Genomic DNA, 19281 nt, shown 5'->3' on the forward strand with positions numbered 1-19281 from the left:
CTGATCCCGCTCCTGAGCCGGCGCCGCTCCCGGTCCCGATCCCGCCCCCTCCGGAAATGGCGGCGGCGCCCTGGAAGCGGATCCCGGCGGGGTGGCGCAGGCGCGGTGCGGGCGCGCTGACCTTCAGCGGGGCTGTGGTGGAGGCGCCGCCATGTTCGCCCGGGGCGCCGCGGTCGTGCTGGTCCAGCCGCAATGGTACCGCCACGGGCTGGGACGGGCGCTGTGGGCACGGGGGAGCGCGTCCCGATGGCCGGGGCGGCTCCGCGGGGTGAGGGGGGGATGGCTTCCCTCGGCCGTGCGGCGCCTGCGGGCGGCGGGGTCGTGGCTGCGGGCGGCCCGTGAGGGGCTGCGGGCTCTGAGGGGTGGTGGCGGAGCCGGTACCGGGAGATGAGGGCAGCGGGGACCCGCAGGGATGGAGCGTCCGTCCTTGGTCGGGGTGGGTGAATGGGACAGGCAAGGGTTAAAGGACAGATTTGGCAGGAGACCCTGCTCTGGCCAGGAAATGGTGCGGCTTCCTATGCTTCATTTTAATAGAGTTTAGAAATGAATTGCACTGCACGAAGCTTTGTTTAAAATTATTATTTTATTTCTGATTTGCCCTTCTAATGCCCTCGTTTGCCCCGTGTCATTAACCAAGGCGGTGGGTAACGCGTTAAACCTTTCTGTGTCCTGGGCCAGTTCTGGCCCCTCAGTTCAGGGAGGACATTGAGGTGCTGGAGCGAGTCCGGAGAAGGGCAGAGGGGCTGGAGAAGGGGCTGGAGAAGGGCGGTGGGACTGGGGAAAGGGCTGGAGAAGGGGGCAGTGGGACTGGGGAAGGGGCTGGAGAAGGACGGTGGAACTGGGGAAAGGGCTGGAGAAGGGGGCAGTGGCACTGGGGAAGGGGCCCAGGTCCTCTAGAGAGCAGCTGAGGGAGCTCAGCCTGGAGAAAAGAAGGCTCGGGGTGACCTTATCACTCTACAACTCCCTGACAGCAAAGTGCAGTCAGATGGGAGTTGGCCTCTTCTGCCAGGCAGCCAGCGGCAGGACATGATTAACACAGGTCTAGGTTGTACATTAGGAGCAATTTCTTCATAGAAAGTGTAATTGGGCGTTGGAATGGGCTGCCCAGGAAGGTTGAGGAGTCACTGTCCCTGGAGGTGTCTGGAGGAAGACTGGATGTGGCAGTCGGTGGTTTAGTTGATAAGGGGGTGTTCGGTCATAGGTTGGACTTGATGATCTCAGAGGTCTTTTCCAACCTCATTGATTCTGTGAAATTATACAGCTAGGGATGGATGAAGGTGTGCATGCAAGCCACAGGTCAGAGTGGCTTGTCTCTGCCACAGATCTTTTTTAAGAAGCAGCAAATCTTTGAATTTCCATCACTCTGAAAGGGACTTGCCATTGGGAGGTGTTGGTTTGTGGAGAGCTAATGAATTATCCTAATTTCTCCTGCATTCCTTTTCAGGGGCCAAGTAAGGAATATGGCAACGCTAAAAGACAGTAAGTAAAGGTTTTGTCTGCTCTTGAGAGGGGCAAATGTTGCACAAAACCCATATGTTAAAATATAATTCTGTTTATTCTCTGTTGGGTAAAATGATTGTGATACATAATGATATACAGGCCTGCAGTGCTAATTACATTAAACAAGTGTCCTTCAGAAGTGGTTTTAGTAGAAATTTAGATGTCTTTTTATAGTTTTACTCAAATAGATTTAAAAAAATGTTTTTATCATATGTGCTAAACCAGATTTCTGCTCACCTCTAAGAGTTACCTTAGTTTCTCTTATGTTTCTTTCCTTGTGCTTTTATGAAGCATTTTGGGGGAAAAGGGATTGACTGAATGATTTTAGTGTGATAATGCTTCCTTAAGCCATCCCTCATAGTTTTTATACAGGGATATTGCCTTGGAATTGTGCTTGTCAATGGGATACCTGTTTTGGTTTCTTTTTCCATTAGTGTTTGTATAAATGTCATTTTACCACAGTCTAAACAGAGGAGGAAATTTATTCTGACTTCATACTGTGGGGACTTTTTGTTTATTTTCTCTGCTTGTCATCTGTGAAAGATGACATTATACCTCAAATAATACATTTGTGAAACAGGTAGATTTGGAAGCAATAAGAATAGTAAATAGACTTCATGTTGGGATAAATATTAAATGAATGTTATGTCTGAAAGAAATAACATCTCTCTTGTAAAGATTATTGGTGTTAGCTATGTTCTTATTGCAAATAGCTGGGTTTCTTATGAGGTTTATTTGTGCACTATTTGTTTATTTATTTCTTCTTCTTTGAGGAACGTGGCAAAATCTTTTTGGATGGCTCTTGCTGGCATTTTGTTGTTTGGGTTTGAGTTGTTATGTCCAGTACAGTCTGTGACCTTGAACCCTTAACCTTGCAGTCACCAGGCGTTTGAAGTCCATCAAGAACATCCAGAAGATCACCAAGTCCATGAAGATGGTGTCTGCAGCCAAATATGCAAGAGCTGAGAGGGAGCTGAAGCCTGCCAGGGTCTATGGAACAGGAGCTCTGTGTGAGAGAATCATCTTGCACTTAATGTTGGGGGAGCAGAGGAGGAGGATTTCATACTGGTGACAAAATGCCAAGGCTTTTTAACCTTCCAGTAGTCTATTTCCAAAAGAATTTGCACAGTGAACTTCACTGATCTGATCAGAGCTGTGACTGGCTTTGAAATGTTTCTTGCTCACATCTGGTCTGACCATGTGCAAGCTTGGAACAATTGCAAAGAAAATAAAATTAATCTAGCTGAGATCTGGAGCCCCTTTCATATTGGTTTTAGTTAGAATAATTCAGGGCATTTTTTATTACTTACTTGCTTTTTTTTGCCACCCTTGAAAAATGTAATTTTTTTTTTCAGCTCTTTATGAGAAAGCAGAAATAAAGGCACCTGAGGACAAGAAGAAGCATCTCCTCATTGGTGTGTCCTCTGACCGAGGCCTGTGTGGTGCTATCCATACATCCATTGCTAAAACCCTGAAGAATGAGATTACCAACCTCTCAAATGCAGGGAAAGAGGTTATGGTGGTTGGAGTAGGTGACAAGATCAGAGGCCTGCTTCAAAGGTAAAAAGGGTGGGGCCCAAAAGTTCAGTTTGGAGTTTTGTTTTCTGTGGCAGGAAATTGCATTTAAGGGAACTGTGTTAAATTCAAGTTCCTGTAAAAAAAAATCTGCAAATACTCAAAAAGTGGTTTTGATAATCTCATAAAAGTCTGAAAGCTGGCAACTGGTGCTGTTACATGTGTGTATTGTGAAGCTGTGGTAATTTAACTAAACGAAAAGTTTATTTCTGACTCAAATTCAGTAAAATGTTTCATTCTAAACATTCCTGAGTTACAGTTACCTCTAGTAAGTCTTGCTGCTCTTGTACTTTAGGGCATCCACTTGGCTCTAACACAGGTTTGTTGTTGCTGCAGGACACATGGCAACTATTTCCTGCTGACATTCAAAGAGGTGGGACGGAGACCTCCGAGCTTTGGGGACGCTTCAGCCATTGCTTTGGAGCTGTTAAACTCTGGGTATGAGTTTGATGAAGGCTCTGTCATCTACAATCGCTTCAGGTAAGGTTGAACTGAAACTTCACTGGGAAAATACTGGGCAGAATGCTTCAGAGAGCATATTGGCCTAATAAAGTTGTATGAAAACTGACTGTGATTTGGCATATTCACTTTACTTCTTGATTTTGTTGTGTGTCAAGAACTGGGCTGTTTTTTCTGTGGTTGGAACTCCCTTTTAACTTGTGTATAGCTGTTATATTTACAGTCAACACATTATTATATCCACATAGTATCCAAAATCTTTTCATCAGGGTTATCACAAAACTTTGTGGCGTTGGAAAGCCAGAAATGTATTCTAATTTGATTTGAACCATTCAGTTTAGAGTCGGTTCAGTTGAACTGAAGAGCCTGTTTTGCTCTTTTTATGCAGGTCTGTCATCTCTTACAAGACTGATGAAAAACCAATCTTCTCCTTTGAAACTGTGGCTGGCTCTGGTAAGTAGGGAGCTAGAAACCACCAGTTACATACAGTGATAAGTCACAAGAAAAGCACTCTGAAAATGGGAATATGATATTAAAGCATCTTATTATGGTGCTTATATCATGGTTTAACAGATGGTTTTGTCTTGGTCTAAATCAGTCCAAGGCTGGCTCACAAAGGTGCTGTGGGGCAAGGAGGTTAAAAGGAAAAGTGATGCTAATTCTGATTTGAGATTCTGTCTCAAGCAAGAATTATGCATATGTAAATTCTGTCAGTTCCAAAATTTTCATTACTGAATAGTCTGAGTAGTGAGTGACTTTTCACTGCTCACTAAAAATACCCCCAAATGTTTCTGCAGCACTGTATGGGAAGGTTAAACATAATATGGCAATAGTGTATTTTGCTTTGGTCTGACTTTCTAATACTAAATTGAGATAGCTAAAAGAATTATAACTAGCATAGAGATTCTGAAGGTACACATAACATGTTCAGGAAATCCCTCTGTGCTGCCTTAAGTACTGAAACAGCCCAGCCAAGGAAACTTCTCCATGCCATTGCATTTTGCTGGAAATAGTAAATCTTGGCTGTGTCTAAGCCTGCTGCTGCATGTTTTTCAGAAAGCCTGAGTATCTATGATGACATTGATGCTGATGTGCTGAGGAACTACCAGGAGTTCACGCTAGCAAACATTCTGTACTACTCCCTGAAGGAATCCACCACCAGCGAGCAGAGCGCCAGGATGACTGCCATGGACAACGCCAGCAAGAATGCCTGTAAGCTCCTCCCTGGCTTTTCAGGACTTCAGTTGTTCAGCAGGAAAGTGCTGACCTCCCTTTGTGTGATATTCACTTCAAAAATCAGCTGTTTCCTATCTTAATTCCATTTTGAGTTGTTTTTTTGAGCCAGTTCAACAGATTTTGTTTCAAACTGTATTTACTCCTTAGAAAGAGGGATTGCTGCCAAGAAACAGGCCTAGGACTGGAAATGCAATAACAGGTTATTTAAAAAGTGTATGAAACACTAAACTAATCTTGTAATGGCTAAATATTCTCTATGCTCCTTTCATGTGGCTGTTCTGAGGATTTCCTGAATTTTTATAAATCTGTACTTACTCATTCAGCAAATATAATTAGTGCAATGCAGTTCAAAGGTGGGGAAACTTAATAGTTAAATACCATCTGTCATGGAGCAAGTAGAGAATATGTAAGTATTTTTTGGAAGGATACAGGTGATTATGTGAAGCTGATGTGATGTGGGTTGCCTGCAATGGCAGGCATGGCTCTGATGACTAACTTGAGAGAAAGAGGTGATACTGCTGTGCTTAGAAATAATTGAGAAGAAATATTGAGAAAAATCTGTCTCCATTTGCCACAACTTGAAGGAAAGAACAATGCAGTTATTGACAGTGAAATCTAATTTCAAAGCTAATGATGCCTGCTTGTCTTATGTTACAATAAGCTGTGTCATGCCTGGTATTTACAAGTCTGCCAGATGTTTAAGTGACAAGCTGAATTCTCAGGTTTTTAGATTGTTTGCAAGTAATATTACCTGTAGGGAAAAAATGTCAGGAGCACTCTGGTATTTGGCACTATTTGACACTTGCAAATACCAAGAGGCACTAAGCCTTGTATTGGTACTTGGTATTGCAGTAGTTTACAAGCCACTTGGGTATTGTGCCCATCCAGCCTCTCTGTATGTGCATTTATAGACATTTCTACACTGATTTTGTGTTTAAACTCCAACCTTATTGCAGCTGAGATGATTGACAAGCTGACCTTGACCTTCAACCGCACCCGCCAGGCCGTCATCACCAAGGAGCTCATTGAGATCATCTCTGGTGCTGCTGCTCTGTGAGTATTTGTGTGCAGGTGCCCTCAGAGCTCTTGCAGTCGTGTGCTGCTTGTGTGCCAGGGGAACAGGCAGATTTTGGGATTCCCTAAAACCTGGCATGGCTCCCAAGCTTTTCAGCTTGTGCAGCTCTACTAACCAGAGAGAAGTTTGGCAGTTTTTTCTGATCAAATGCAGTTTAAAAGCTGGTGAAATAGGTCTTCAGCCTCACCATGCATCTTTGCTGGAGAGGTGAGGGTTTTTCTCCTGGCCTTTGGTGGATTTCCCCTCTCCTCCCTTTTACCTAGACATTTCCTACTTTGCCTGGTCAAATAGCCCAGTAATGTTGAGTGAGGGAGAGCAAATGGTGTGACTGAAATGCTTTTGGATAAATCAGGTGTTCAGAAGCTGAGAGTTTGGGGCTGGGTTTGCAAGGAGGGAATTTCCACAGTATTTTATATTTTCATATGGAATATGTATTTTACTTGAAATTCAGCATTTTGCTTGTTTGCCTGAGGATGAGGTTTTGTGCAGGTGTGTGCTGCAGGTTACAAATGTGTGGGCTTAGACCACAATTTGTAACTGCATGTAGCTCATGTGTATTACTGTAACAGTTAAAATTTGTGCTCTGTATGGAAATACATGTGTTCATATCCTGTGTATTGACTGAATGCCTGGAATCCGTACTTTATATTATTTTGGTGCTGTATTGTGCTCCTCACAATACATTTGTGGTCATAAATCCGTGCAGAGTTTTGCCTGAATTTGCATGAGTTGCTTCCTAACCTGCTTGTTTTGTTTTCTCTCATAATACCGTAACCAGGGATTAATCGGAAAAAGCGGTTCAGCCAAACCCACGAGGTAAAGTTGTGTCACAGAAACTGGATTGTGTTTTAAAATTAATTAGCACAGAAAATATGAAATCAGATCAAGAAGTCAGAATTAAATGGTCTTGGTCAGACAGAAACTTTTCTTCCTGAACAGCTGTGAAATTGGACATTTTTAGTTTGAATTTGTCCAGACAAAGAGTTCTTAATTTTCAGTAATTTTAAGGAAAATATGTCCATGGGGACATAATCCCAGATGAATTATAATTTTCTGTGGGTTTTTTTTTGTTTGTTTGTTTTCTATTATTGAATATTAATTTGCAATTACTGTTTGAATTTTTGCATAGTGGCCTGACTTAAAGCAATTGCTTAAAAATGTCTGTATATAAAGACATACTTAAAGAGGTTTCTGTGCTAAAATGAACATATTCAAAATCTAAAATGTAAGGAAAATTTTGAAATTTAAAATATAAGAAAAAAATAGATTCGATGAATAGTTGGGGGGGTGGTAAGGAATATTAGTGAAGTATTCAAATTGGGGAAGATAGGAGTTTAAAATAAATACATAAATAGATGAAAGGGTTTTAATTTGTTTCAATTTTCCTTACAGGTGAAGAGGAGCTCTTCTGAGCATATGTGGTTTAGCCTGCCTGTGTCTGTGTTGACAAGACTGCTCTGTTATCTTGTGAAGAAGTGGAAAAGCCCCAGAAATCTGTAAATTCTTAAAATAAACCACCTCCATGAAAGAGATTCTTTTGCTTGTCTGTGGAGCAAATGCTCTTAGTCTAAGTATCTGGGTTGGGCTTGGGTGTGCTTTGAAACCTTATTTTTAAGTCTGTGCTCTACACTTTTAATTTATTTGCCACATGAAACATTTAAGTGAATGTTTCTTTTGAAGAGTGGAAGAGATTTTCTGACTTCACCCTGGTTTGGAAGATGAAGTGACCTATTTTGGGAGGTACATTGCATTGTGGGCTGCAGGAGGGGACTGGAATAACCTCTGCATCACACAGCTGCAACACTGATCTCTCTTCTTTTCATTTTGTATTGCTGCTGTTTGCAGATGTTGAATTTTTAACATTAACTGATGTGATTATGTGAGCCACTACAGAGGTTATTTAGAATGCACAGTTTATAGCATGGTCAGTGTGTGCAGAGACATGTAAATGTCAGAGAGCTGGGGCACCTCTGCTTGGAGACACCCTGAGAGTTGGAGAAGGGAAGGTCCCAGGGAGACCTTTCAGCATCTGAAGGGGATCCAGGGGAGCTGGGGAGGGACTGTGGATCAGGGCATGGAACAACAGGACAAGGGGCAATGGCTTTAAACTGATGGAGGGCAGGGATGGATTGGATATTGGGAATAAATTCTTTACTGTGAGAGGGTGAGGCCCTGGCACAGGGTGCCCAGAGAAGCTCACACTTTGGTGGATGTTAACCAAACCAGGAGCTTCAGGACTTTCTTTGGGGTCCAGATCCTGCTCTTCAGGCTGCAGATGGGAGATCTGAATGTGACTGATACAACAGACTACTCATAAAGCAAAGTGCTAATTGATGAACTAATTAGGTTTTCATACTGGAGTTTTGTTATTTACAGTTCTGTCCTCCATGCTCTGATTAGTTACACACAGCTAGTTTCTTAGTTTAGTTCTCGTGTACCTGCACAGCCACCACTGTAAGAGCTCTGCTGTTTCTCCTTGCACCTCCTACACCACTCAGTTACTGTAAATTTTCTTTCTAGATCCTTTCTGCCACTGGAGTTCCATTCTTTTCCTACTTGTTTTTTTTTTTTCCCAATTAACTCACTCAGAAACACTTTTTCCTCATTGCTGTCAATTTGGTGTTCCATCCAGCTGGAAAGAAAAAAAAAAAAAAAAAAGAAAAATAACCTTCCTGGGCAGCCTGTTTCAATGCTCTGCCACCCTCTGTGTAAGGAAGTTTTTTTGATGAGGTGAAACTCCTTGTGATGTTTTGTTCATGGTCATTGCTCCTCATCCTGTCACTGGACATCACTTAGAAGAGTCTGGCACCATCCTCTTGACAGCTGTCTCTGAGATACTTCTTGAGAGATAATAATTACATTAATAGATTAAGAGATATTAATTAAATAGATTAATTGAGATATTTCTTTACAGATACTGAGATTATTTCTAGAGATCATAGAATCATGGGATGGTTTGGGTTAGAGGGCCCCTTAAAGATGATCTTATGGCACCTTGCTGCTGTTATGAATAAGAAGCTTGACTAGGCCAATATTCAAGCAGCAATCAATTTATTAATGAATATGGTAAAGTATGAGCAATACAGCGCTGGGTACAGTAGGGGAAGTTTTCCCTCCAACTGCATACCTAGAGTTGAGGCTTACAGGTATTTATAGGGGTAATCATCAGCTTTCTCAGCAGTTTCTATTCCAATTTTTACTCATCAGCAGTTTCTATTCCCAATTTTTACATCACAATTCTATACACTATTATGATTTAGTTTTCCTCAGGATAAATCCCAGAAAGGAGTATCCCAGACGGTGGTGGTCAGGTTTCTGAAAGAAGAAAGACGAATCCCATCTGGTGAAGTCCAGCTTCTTTTAATTGCAAGAACTATAAATCTCAGTGATGTCCAGCTTCCCTTGGTCAAAACTAAATCCTTGAGTTGATGTTCATCTTCCTTTCTCAAGCTGTTTTTCTCTGCTTTATTAAGGTGTGAGATAAGCATATTTCCTTTATATATATTCTAAAGCTATAGTTTCAAGGATACAAGCAATATTTTAAAATTATACTTCAAGAAGTTATTATTGCAGAACTCTTTAAGGCTTAACTACAAGCAAAGAACAACATCCTTAATGCTTTAATTCCAATGCTCCTAAGTCAACTAAGGTTAATTGTGAACAAAGGATAGGTTCAAAGGCCTTCTTCCATGCTTTACTTTCCTCAGTTACTATTAGAATTTGCAACTGTCCCACTGTCGGTCTCCACACATATGGCAATCACAAATACACACATTGCCTGTATGCACCTGACATGAAGCACAGCTTTGTATTTCACGCTGCGATGGGCAGGGACACTTTGCGCTTTCCCGGGTTGCTCAGAGCCCTGTTATCCTGACTTTGAATACCGCCACAACTGGGACAATCCCCTGAGCACCCTCTATCAGTGTTTCATCACCCCCACAGTGCAGAATTTCCTCCCCACACCCCATCCCAAACTCAGCTTGAAGGCATTCCTCTGTCCGGTCACTCCCTGCCCTTGGAAAGAGCCTTGTCGCATCCTTCCTGTGAGATCCCTTGGGGCACTGGGGGACATTTAGCGGTGCTGAAGTACCGATATTTATCCATTTACCTCCTCCCGCCCCCAAGGAGGTGCCGATATTGATATATTTACCTTCTCCCGGCCCCAGCCAGTACCAATATTGATATTTTTACCTTTTCCCGCCTGTCCCCTCAGCAGCGGGGACGCGGCCCTGGAGCGCCCCGGGCGCGCATCCCGCGCTCCGCCCCGCTCGATGCGCTCGGCGCTGGAGCGGCGCTGCCTGGCGGGGGCGGGGCGGCGCCAAGATGGCGGCGGCGATGGCGGCGGTGGCGGGCGGTGCGTGAGAGCTCCCGCGGCGCCCGGCCCCGGCGGGATGTGCGAGACCTATTCCCGCTGGCTGCTGCGGGTGTCGGTGGCGCAGATCTGCCAGGCCCTCGGCTGGGACTCCGTGCAGGTCTCGGCCTGCGACCTGCTCACCGACGTGCTGCAGCGGTACCTGCAGGGGCTGGGCCGGGGTTGCCACCGCTACTGCGAGCTCTGTGAGTGCGGGCTGGGGCTGGGCCGGGGGGATGCGGCTGGACACGGCCCTCGGAGGGCTCTGTGAGGGGCCCTGCTTGAGCAGAGTCCGGGCTGAGCGAGCTCCGTGAGCCCTGCCGGTCTCGGCCATCCCGCCAAGGAAGCAGCGCTGGGCACTGCTGGGGCAGGGCAGGAGCACGGGAGGGGGGAGTTGGGCACGGCAGGAGGGCACAGGGAGGGGTTTGGGCACTGCTGGGGCCGGGGGCCAGGGCAGGAGGGCACAGGAAGGGGTTTGGGCACTGCTGGGGCCGGGGGCCAGGGCAGGAGGGCACGGAGAGGTGGGATTTGGTAGTGCTGGGGGACAGGGCAGGAGAGTGTGGGGAATGGGGAGGTCTGATTTGGGGAGAGCAAGGGTCTGAGGAATAGGGCAGGAGGACATAGGGAAGTGGGTTTGGGCAGGGCTCTGGGGGACACAGAGGGGTTGGTTTGGGCAGGGATCTGGGGGACAGGGAAGTGGATTTGGGCAGGGTTGTGGGGGACAGGGCAGGAGGGCACAGGGAGGCGGGCACAGGGAAGTGGATTTGGGCAGGACTGGGGTCTGGGGAACAGGACAGGAGGGCACAGGGAAGTGAATTTGGGCAGGGGTCTGGGGGACAGGGCAGGAGAGCACAGAGAGGTGGATTTGGACAGGGCAGGGGTTTGAGGGACAGGGCAGGAAGGCACAGGGAGGTGGGTTTGGACAGGGCAGGGGTTTGAGGGACAGGGCAGGAAGGCACAGGGAGGTGGGTTTGTGCAGCACTGGGGGCCCTGGGTAGGGGGCTGTGGGGTAGCATTGTGGAGGTGTGGGGAGGGCAGCTGGAACCTGCTGCTTGTCGGGCAGTGCCAGGAGCTGGAGATGCTTGGCAAGGGAGGGTCGTGGAAGTGTGGCCATTTGGGCAGGGTAGGAGGGTGCAGGGAGGTGGCATTTGGGCAGTGCTGGGATCTTTGGTCACTGAGTGCCAGGTGTGGGTTTGGGAAGATCAGCCCGTGGGCTGGGGGCTGTGGGGAAGGGGAGCTGGGCTGTGGAGCAGGGCACAGGACTGGGAGGATGGGGAGGGAAGCCATGGGGCAGTGCTGGGGCAAGAGGGTCCTGGTGGCAGTGGGTCTGTGTATGGGTGAGGAGCTCGGACTGTGGGGATGGAGTTGGAAAAAAGAAGGCTCTAAGGCAGTGGGTCTGGGGACATGGGGGTGCTGTCCCAGTGTCTCTGGCTGCAGGGTGCTGGGGAGGGGGAGACATGAATACAGGAGGGGAAGAGGGGACTGTTGGCCCCATTGCTGGGATGTTCTGAGTCTGGGAGGGGATGAACTGGTGGGAGAAGGGGCAGCCAGCCTCTTTTCCCTCCTGGTGGGATGTGTCCATGAGAGAGTAGTGTTGTGTTTTCATGGCTCATCTTTGGGTGCCAGTGCTGAGGGGGGTGTGGGGGCACACTGCAGGTGGGGATGTGTGTGGGGGATTCCCTGTTCTGGCACAAGGAGAGATGCTGAGGATGGAGGGTGCAGGCTTGGGCTCCCTCCTGCCTGGGGAGGGAGTGGTGTGCCTGGAAGCCCTGTTGTTGGGGTGCTCTGGGAATGTTTGTGTGCAGGGGGGAGGCAGTGGGACTTGGGACTGGGAACATGTGTATGGGGAGTGTGGGAAGGCAGGGATGCACTAAATGTGTTTTGGGGGAAGTGGAGCTGTAGTGCACAGGGTGTGGGAGCGTGGCAGGGCTGCACATGGGAATTGTGGAGTGCAGGAGGGGTGGGCTGGGGATGATTTAATGCACATGGCATGAGGTATGGGTGTCCTTGTGTGGATGCAGAGGAGGAGGTTTGGCTGGATATGTGGGGGACTGGAATTAGCCAGCACTGCCAGGTGGAGGTGGTACAGAATGAGCTGGCAGTGATGCCCAGGGCCCCAGCAGATTTGGGGTGAGGTGGTGTGGGGTGGGAGCATGGAAAGGCTGAGTTTAAGCAAGTGGGAGAAGAGAAAGAGGAGAGGCGTGGGAATCAGTGCCCAGGATTGTGGGATGTGGGTGTTGATGGGATTGGGAAGGGAGCACCACTGCTGGCTCTGGGCCTGCAGCAGGGGATGCAGTTGTGTGTCCCTTGGGGTTGTGAGTGTCCCTGCAGAGCCTGCAGTGGAGCTACTGAGGGGGTGGATGTCCTGCTGGTGCCTGCAGAACGTGGGGATTGGAGGGTGGCATGTCCACTTGCTTCCTTGGTCAGTAATGCTGCCAGAGGAGCTGAGAGGGTGCTAACGGGTGTGCTGGGTCTGGGAATGTCAGGAAAAGGTGCTGATGGGTCAGGAAGGGGTGGGGAGGTGACAATCTGCCTGCAGGGTGAGGGAGGCTGTCAGGGTCAGTGCCAGCTGTAAACACAGGAAATGTGGGCGATGAGGAGAAGGGCTCAGGCTGTGGGTGTGGTTAGAGGGTCCTAGGTCTGTGTGTGTGGGCCTTTACTGCCCTACATGGGGCTGGGGGGTCTCATGTGGCAGAGATTTGTGTGCAGAGATTTGTCTCTGATGGCAGAGATGGGGCTGGCAGTGCTCCTGATGCATCTGTGGGTAACAGGAAGGAAATGAAGGGCAATCTCCATAGTGGAGGGGCTTGGAGGAGCAGGGGTACCCTGGAGAGGTGAATGTAAACTGTGTGCCTGGGAAACCAGGGCTGCTTGTGCCTCCTGTGCCAGGAGGGACACGTTCTCCCTTACTCTGGCATGCTGGGGAGCTGTGGCTTTGGGGGCAGCTGCTGCTCCATGTGGAGAGGAAAGTCTTGGAGAGCCCCTGGGGCAGAGGTCAGAGCAGTTGGGTCTGGCAGGGCTGGAGCTGGGGTGGATAATTGGTTGCCTGAAGTGCTGGGTAGGGAGAAGGTGACTCACTGGTGGTGGATTTAGGGGCTGCTGTGGCCACCACAAGTTCAGAGATTGTGCTGGGACGTACAGGAGCTTGCTGGAGAGGTAACAGGGATGGGAACCCTGAAATGCAGCACTGGGAGTGTTTGCCAGTGTCTCTGTCCAAGCTGTGGGAACTGTGCTAATGAGGTGTCAGCCACAGGTGAGAGGAACACCAGAGGCATGTTGCTGTCAGCTGGTGGTGGATTGGATACTGCAGCAAGATCCAAGGACTGTGAGGGCTGGGTGTGTTGGATTTGGGTGAATTTGGAGAGTTTGCAGAGCTGAGAAGTGCCCTGTGAGTGCCTTGGTCAGGGGAGGAGTAACCACAGCCTGGAAGTGCTGCTGCTGGAGGTTGTGTCCCTTCTCTGAAGAAGGGAAGAGAAATTCTCACTGCTGCAGGGATCCCTCAAGAAGCAAAGTGACTGTACCTGGTCCTGGCTCTGCTTCATCATTTCAGCAATAATTGAGATCAAGTCTGACAGTGTAACCAAGCTTTGGAACAACTGTGTTCTGCAAACTAGATTTCTCAGGTTGAATAGAGAAATCCATTCTCAGGTTGAATAGAGAAAGTTATTTGTACAACTTTCCCCAAATTTAAGAGCAAGTCAGTCTAGAAATGGGACTGTGCAATATTAACCCATATATCCCAGCAGCACAGGTGCAGCTCTGAAGTTTGTATCCCAATCCACACAGAAATTATCTTTAAAGCAATTAAAGGGGTCAACAGAGAGGATTTAGGAGGATGGAGTTACGAGGTGAAAAAGAAGCTCACCCAGGTTTGGCCAGAGCTGCCCTTTCATAAGGTTGTTACAATTTCTGGGGAAGATGCTGGTGCTGCATTGTTTCCAAGACTGGGATGAAAAGACATAGAGATGATGCAAATAAATTTTTTGGTGCTGAGGATTGGAGTTTGTAGAGCTCAGGTTTACCTCCCTTCCTTTGGGTTTGCTTACTGAAAAATGAAGAAAGGCATTTTTCCCCTCTATGAATGGTGAAGCAAGTACCACAAGTATCACAATCTTTTTGTTTGGTGTTTTTTTTGCTTTTTGTTTTCTTTGAGGAGAAGGGGAATTGCTGTGTTTGTGCCAGTGATGTGCTGGTTTTTGTACAACATCTCTTAAAACGATCCCTGTATTTCTTTCTTTAAAAAGGTTTGTAAAAGGACATCTTAATACTGAGCTGACATCTCCCTGCAATTTCAGAATTGTTTCCTTTTGCTCCTGAAATAAGTTACTGTACAAACCCAGCTCTGGATGAATGAGCTTAATTCTGCCATGGTTTTGCATAAGTAGAATTAATTAAATTCCAATTGTAGCATCTTCATTGTCAGGGCGTTATCTCGGAGTCAGACCAGTGGGGTTTGAGTTAGCAGGGCTGTCAGCTGAGGGACATAATCTTTGTGTTCCAAACTGAATGGATTTACTCTGGCAGAGTTGAGACACCATGGGATGGCTGTGAAAAGCCTGTCATCGCTGCTCACGTGTTCTCTCACTTGCGCAGGAAAATGATGCCTCTCCCAGCTGGGTTAGATCTTTGTTCCAGCTGTTACATCCCATTAGGAGAGCTACATTCAAGATTTTCATTACTTTTCTGCTGTTGTTTCTTTGCATTTGCTGTAGCTGTAGTTGATGGGAGCTTCTGTGGCTGCAAAGAGAAGGCAAAAGGATTTGCAAAGAGGGTTTGAGATGTGTTTGATGCCGTGAAATGCTTCTGAATGCTGTGTTGGGGGCTGGAGGAGAGGCTGAACTTAGAGGGAGAAAATCAGGGTTTTCCTCCTAAAGTACACCACATTATGCTGCTCAAATTTGTGGAAAGCTTGTCAAAGGATCACTATTCAATATGCTGCGAGCTGTTTTATCCTAAAAGTTAAATTAAATATTTGAAAGCCAGTGTTGGAGTATGTAATTAAGGTATCAGGCTACAAAACAAACTGATGTAGAGTGGTTTCTGAGAGCAGAGTTCTGTGTTGGTGTTGGCTTTAAGCAGACATGGAAAGGGAAAGGCTCCCTGTTAGGTGCCACTTTGTTTTGCACTCCTGTTCCACGTGGTTTGATAGAGGGGTGGCAGAGCTGGTGCTTGGAGTTACCTGCTCTGGGATGTGTAGGTTGGGGTTTGTATACTGGGGAGCTGCCCATGAGGAGAGATCAGAATCTGCTTTGTTTGCCATTAATTTAGTTAATGCAGCTTGGTAGTGGGTTATAGACATGCACAATATATCATGTTGTACCTCTTAACTTAACACATCCAGTGAGGGAGTTCAGTTCCCAGTTTATTTATGTGAGTGGTGCAGTTCATGGGAGGGATGAGGAGGGGAGCTGTTGGTCACACCCCCTGAAGTCTCTTTTTTTTCTCTTTCTTTTCTACATTGCTCTGAAAACCACTCAGATAGAAGCTACTTAACTTCTGTCACTGAGGGCACCTGGGCATATTTCAACAGGACAAATTTAGATTACCTGCTGCTACAACTTGCAGTGTAATATGCTGGATAATGAACTTTTTGAGTTCAGAGGTGGATTTGCCTCTGCTTTCCTTCAATTTTCAGGGTTGATCTTATGATTGGATATACTGAGATTTTTTTTTTCTCCTGAAATTTGCTAACAGTTAGGAAATAAAGTTTAAAAGTTGATCTTTAGTTTCATATTGTTTCACTACTTTCTTGAAGATTATTTTTATGCAAACATAGAATTATAGAGTATCTCAAGTTGGAGACCCATTCCTTGATCCCAGTGATCCCTCAGTGGATCATTTGAATCCAAGTTCCTATCCTTGCAGGACTATATATTAATTATATATACACATAAAAATATCAATGGCTATATTGTAAATGGTATTATTAATGCAACTGCATTTTTGTTGAAATGCAGGTTTAATCAGGTGAGCACATATTATAACTGGAAGGAAAAATTGCTGATATTGCAAAATGTTTTCCAAGGCAGAACTGGCTCCAAAACTGCTCCAGTGTCTGCACAGTCTCTCCTGTAAACTTCATTATAGCAAAGAGAGAATGCAAACAGCATAATTACCAATATTTTTATTGATAATTACCATAGAGGAGAGAATTCACCTGGCATCAGCCAATTTTTTATTTCTTTATAATGTCAAATTTACCTCCTATGTTTTCTTTGATTTTGTTCTTTTTTTAGTTACTTCATTCTTACCACTATACAGTAATAATCTCTATCAAAGGATTAGATTGTTGGTGATCAGCTTAAATGAGCTGATTCTCTCTGCTGGTCCTTGAATGACTTTGTAACAAGGATCCTGGCCCTCTAACATTGATTATAAGTGTGCATTTTATGTCCTGATTACCTTAAATATTGATGCTTTTAAGCTAATTAACTTACTGGCAACTAATGTAAAGAAGGACAATGTGGGTTTTTTGCTTGATGTTTCTGAAGTTACTGGGAAAAGGAGCAGACTCTGAGCACCAATAGCAAGAAGATGCTTTTGCCCTGACTGCTAACTACATTAACAGGACCCTTTTTTCCCCACTTAAGTGTATTTAAGTAAGGCATCTAAACTTATTAAATAACCTATTGTGCATGCTTATGACTTAGCTGGATAGAAGCTGTGTTGTCTCCTTGAAACAGTTATCCTGGAGTAACTTTGTGTGACAAGCACAGGAATCTGTCAGAGAGCCTGTAATTAAAATACCAAGGAGCTATACCTAATAATTTGCTGGTTAAAATAAACCTAAAAAAAAAATCTCTTTTATAGCAGGCATGAGGGGGAATGCTGAGCTACTTCTAACACATGTACATGTTGCATGGGTGGTGACTCATTAATTTTTCTCAGTATATTTATTACAGAGCTGTAGTTGTTTCCTTTAAGAAACTTGGTATGAAACTAAAAGCTCTTCTGTTCTGTGCTTACTTGCCTGTTCAATTTTCATTCATTCATACAAACTTTGGGCCAGGAAGGAGGAGCTGGAGGGGGTGAGTTTGACAAAAGGAAATCAGCTATTCCTGAGACTGACTTTAAGGCAAGTAAGACAATTCCCCAACTCCCACAGAGCCCCTCACGGTGCCTTTGGATGACATGAGCACTGGCCAGCTTTGATGGAGGAATTCTTGTGACTTTTGCAAAAATAACTCAGCTTTAGGAGCTTCTAAAACTTCCTTTTCCCCACAGCCAAACCCTTGTTTGTAGGGGAGTTTAGTGCTCCATCCTCATTCTGTTTGATTTGGTTTTCCTTGTGGATCAGGTGATGCTGAGCAGTGGGGCTGAGTGCTGGATAACTTTCCACACAAATATTCTGCTCTGCCTGGATTCTCTTTGCCCATCACTTCAGTCCAGCACTTTTTTGAGATGCAATTCCATGTGCAGATTCCTCACCTGGTGCTTGTTCTCATGCCCAAGGAAGCTGAGAGTATCTTCAGCCATTCCCTGGGTTTCTGGTGAGCTGTTTTCTGACCAAATGGTCTTAATTTAGCTCTGCTCCTGCCACAGCTTTACCACTTTTGGAGACAGTGCAGCTTAAAATCTTGTGAGAAAGGTATTTTCCTAGTTCACTGTTCATGGGGCATAAGGAGGAGAGTTGTGAGTTGCTGGATAAACTATTCCCACCTCCTTCTGTCTCATTCCCTGAACAATGATAGTATTTAAAGTGTTGTGGTATAAAGAACAAGAGACTGGAAACCAGAGCTCTGAAGTTTCTGTGATCTGGCACTGACTTGCTGGGTGACATTAGATTAATTATTTCACTGAGAGGCTTCAGCACCTGAATTTTTAAACTGAGGATAGCACAGATATTTGGAGAATATTGAGATAAGTTCAGTATGCAGAGATTAAACTTCTTTTCTTGGCATCATCTGCTCACAGAAAAAAGCCTAAGACTACATGAAACACCAGGAGAGAGTGTATTGCATGTTTGTCAGCATTCCTTTTTGTGTGTCTCACTTCTGCTATTTTACTTATTTTTTTTATTAAGCCAGAGAAATGCTAAACTGTTGAAATAAAAGTGTAAAGCCTTTATTTGATGAATAACCTGAAAATACACTTAATGCATTTTTGTGCTGTCATAATTTGCAGTTGATAACTGGTTTGATTTTAAATACAGATATTTAAAGACTATTTACAGAATACAGACCTGAAAGTTTTTTCAAACACTTTTATCACTGAGGACACTCCCTTGAAAAGAAGGGTTAACTGCTGCATTCTTTCATCCCTCTGACAGTTGCAGGTTTAAACATTATTTTTAGCTTTCAATCAAACTTTAAACTTGGCATTGTCTCTTTGGAGGCAAATGTCAAAGCTGTGAGAAAATTGAATTTTCTTTGGGGTTTTTTGGTCACCTTTTGAACCCCCTTTCTAATACACATAATTGTTTCATGATACAGTTGTTAAATATTTCCATGCTTCAGTTACACATAGTAGCTGCTTCTCTGCCACGTGTTCTTAAAAAGCACTTGTAGAAAATTCCTTTTTAGCATTTATCACTTGCTGATCATGTCAGCACACTTTTCTGGAGGTTAAAAAGATCATGTGCAGATCTAGGAAAAGACCTCTGAAAAATTTTCCTCAAGTTTTTTTTTTCTGCTGTCTGTCAAACTTGTACCTGTTAAATCTTGACACCTTAGAAAATTCTTCAGTGAGTTCACAGGTACCTTCATAGCCTGCAGAGCAACTAAAAGCAACAACACAAAATTTCTTAGTGGTGTCAGTTGCCTGAATTTAATTTTTTAAGCATAAAGCACACTTTTTTCCCCCCTAATTAGTATAAGCATCTCTGGAGTGGTGATATCCTCATGTAATTATGTGCATGCAGGCCTGGAGTTTGCAGAGCAGACTGGTATTGCAGTTGTACAAACACTCAGGTGTTGCACAAACACAAACTGTGAGGTGCTTCTCACCCTGCAGAGTTCACATTCCAGATACAGGAGGGTAAAACTGGCAGTAACTTGGTCTGCTCTCCCTTTTAGCTGTGGAAAGAATTAAAACACAAGGAAGACTTGCCTGGAGTCACACAAGAGGCCAGTGTTGGAGGGCT

At 45.3% G+C, this 19281-nt stretch overlaps 2 protein-coding genes across 4 annotated transcripts in view; both read left to right on the top strand.

Moving 5' to 3' along the window:
• Positions 1-44: 44 nt before the first annotated feature.
• On the top strand, positions 45-7377 carry ATP5F1C (ATP synthase F1 subunit gamma). Of its 3 annotated transcripts, XM_005494533.4 has the most exons (10): positions 45-195; positions 1445-1479; positions 2379-2510; positions 2856-3060; positions 3412-3555; positions 3923-3987; positions 4591-4746; positions 5727-5823; positions 6624-6661; positions 7238-7377. In XM_005494533.4, exons 1-9 carry the CDS (start codon positions 152-154, stop codon positions 6628-6630), a joined length of 885 nt encoding a protein of 294 aa, XP_005494590.1. In that variant the 5' UTR covers positions 45-151; the 3' UTR covers positions 6631-6661; positions 7238-7377. The 3 variants fall into 3 exon arrangements, with proteins under 3 accessions (XP_005494590.1, XP_074394816.1, XP_074394817.1); XM_074538715.1 differs by lacking the exon at positions 6624-6661; XM_074538716.1 differs by lacking the exons at positions 6624-6661; positions 7238-7377 and having other exon boundaries at positions 5727-5827.
• Positions 7378-10133: 2756 nt separating this feature from the next.
• Positions 10134-19281, top strand: part of TAF3 (TATA-box binding protein associated factor 3) — a 114788-nt gene continuing 105640 nt past the window's right edge. Inside the window, exon 1 of the mRNA XM_074538717.1 lies at positions 10134-10405. Coding sequence (XP_074394818.1) covers positions 10240-10405 — 166 coding nt within the window. The 5' untranslated portion in view covers positions 10134-10239. The remainder of the gene's footprint in view (positions 10406-19281) is intronic.

Source organism: Zonotrichia albicollis, chromosome 4 (genome assembly GCF_047830755.1).
Source record: "Zonotrichia albicollis isolate bZonAlb1 chromosome 4, bZonAlb1.hap1, whole genome shotgun sequence".
NCBI classification, from domain to species: domain Eukaryota; kingdom Metazoa; phylum Chordata; class Aves; order Passeriformes; family Passerellidae; genus Zonotrichia; species Zonotrichia albicollis.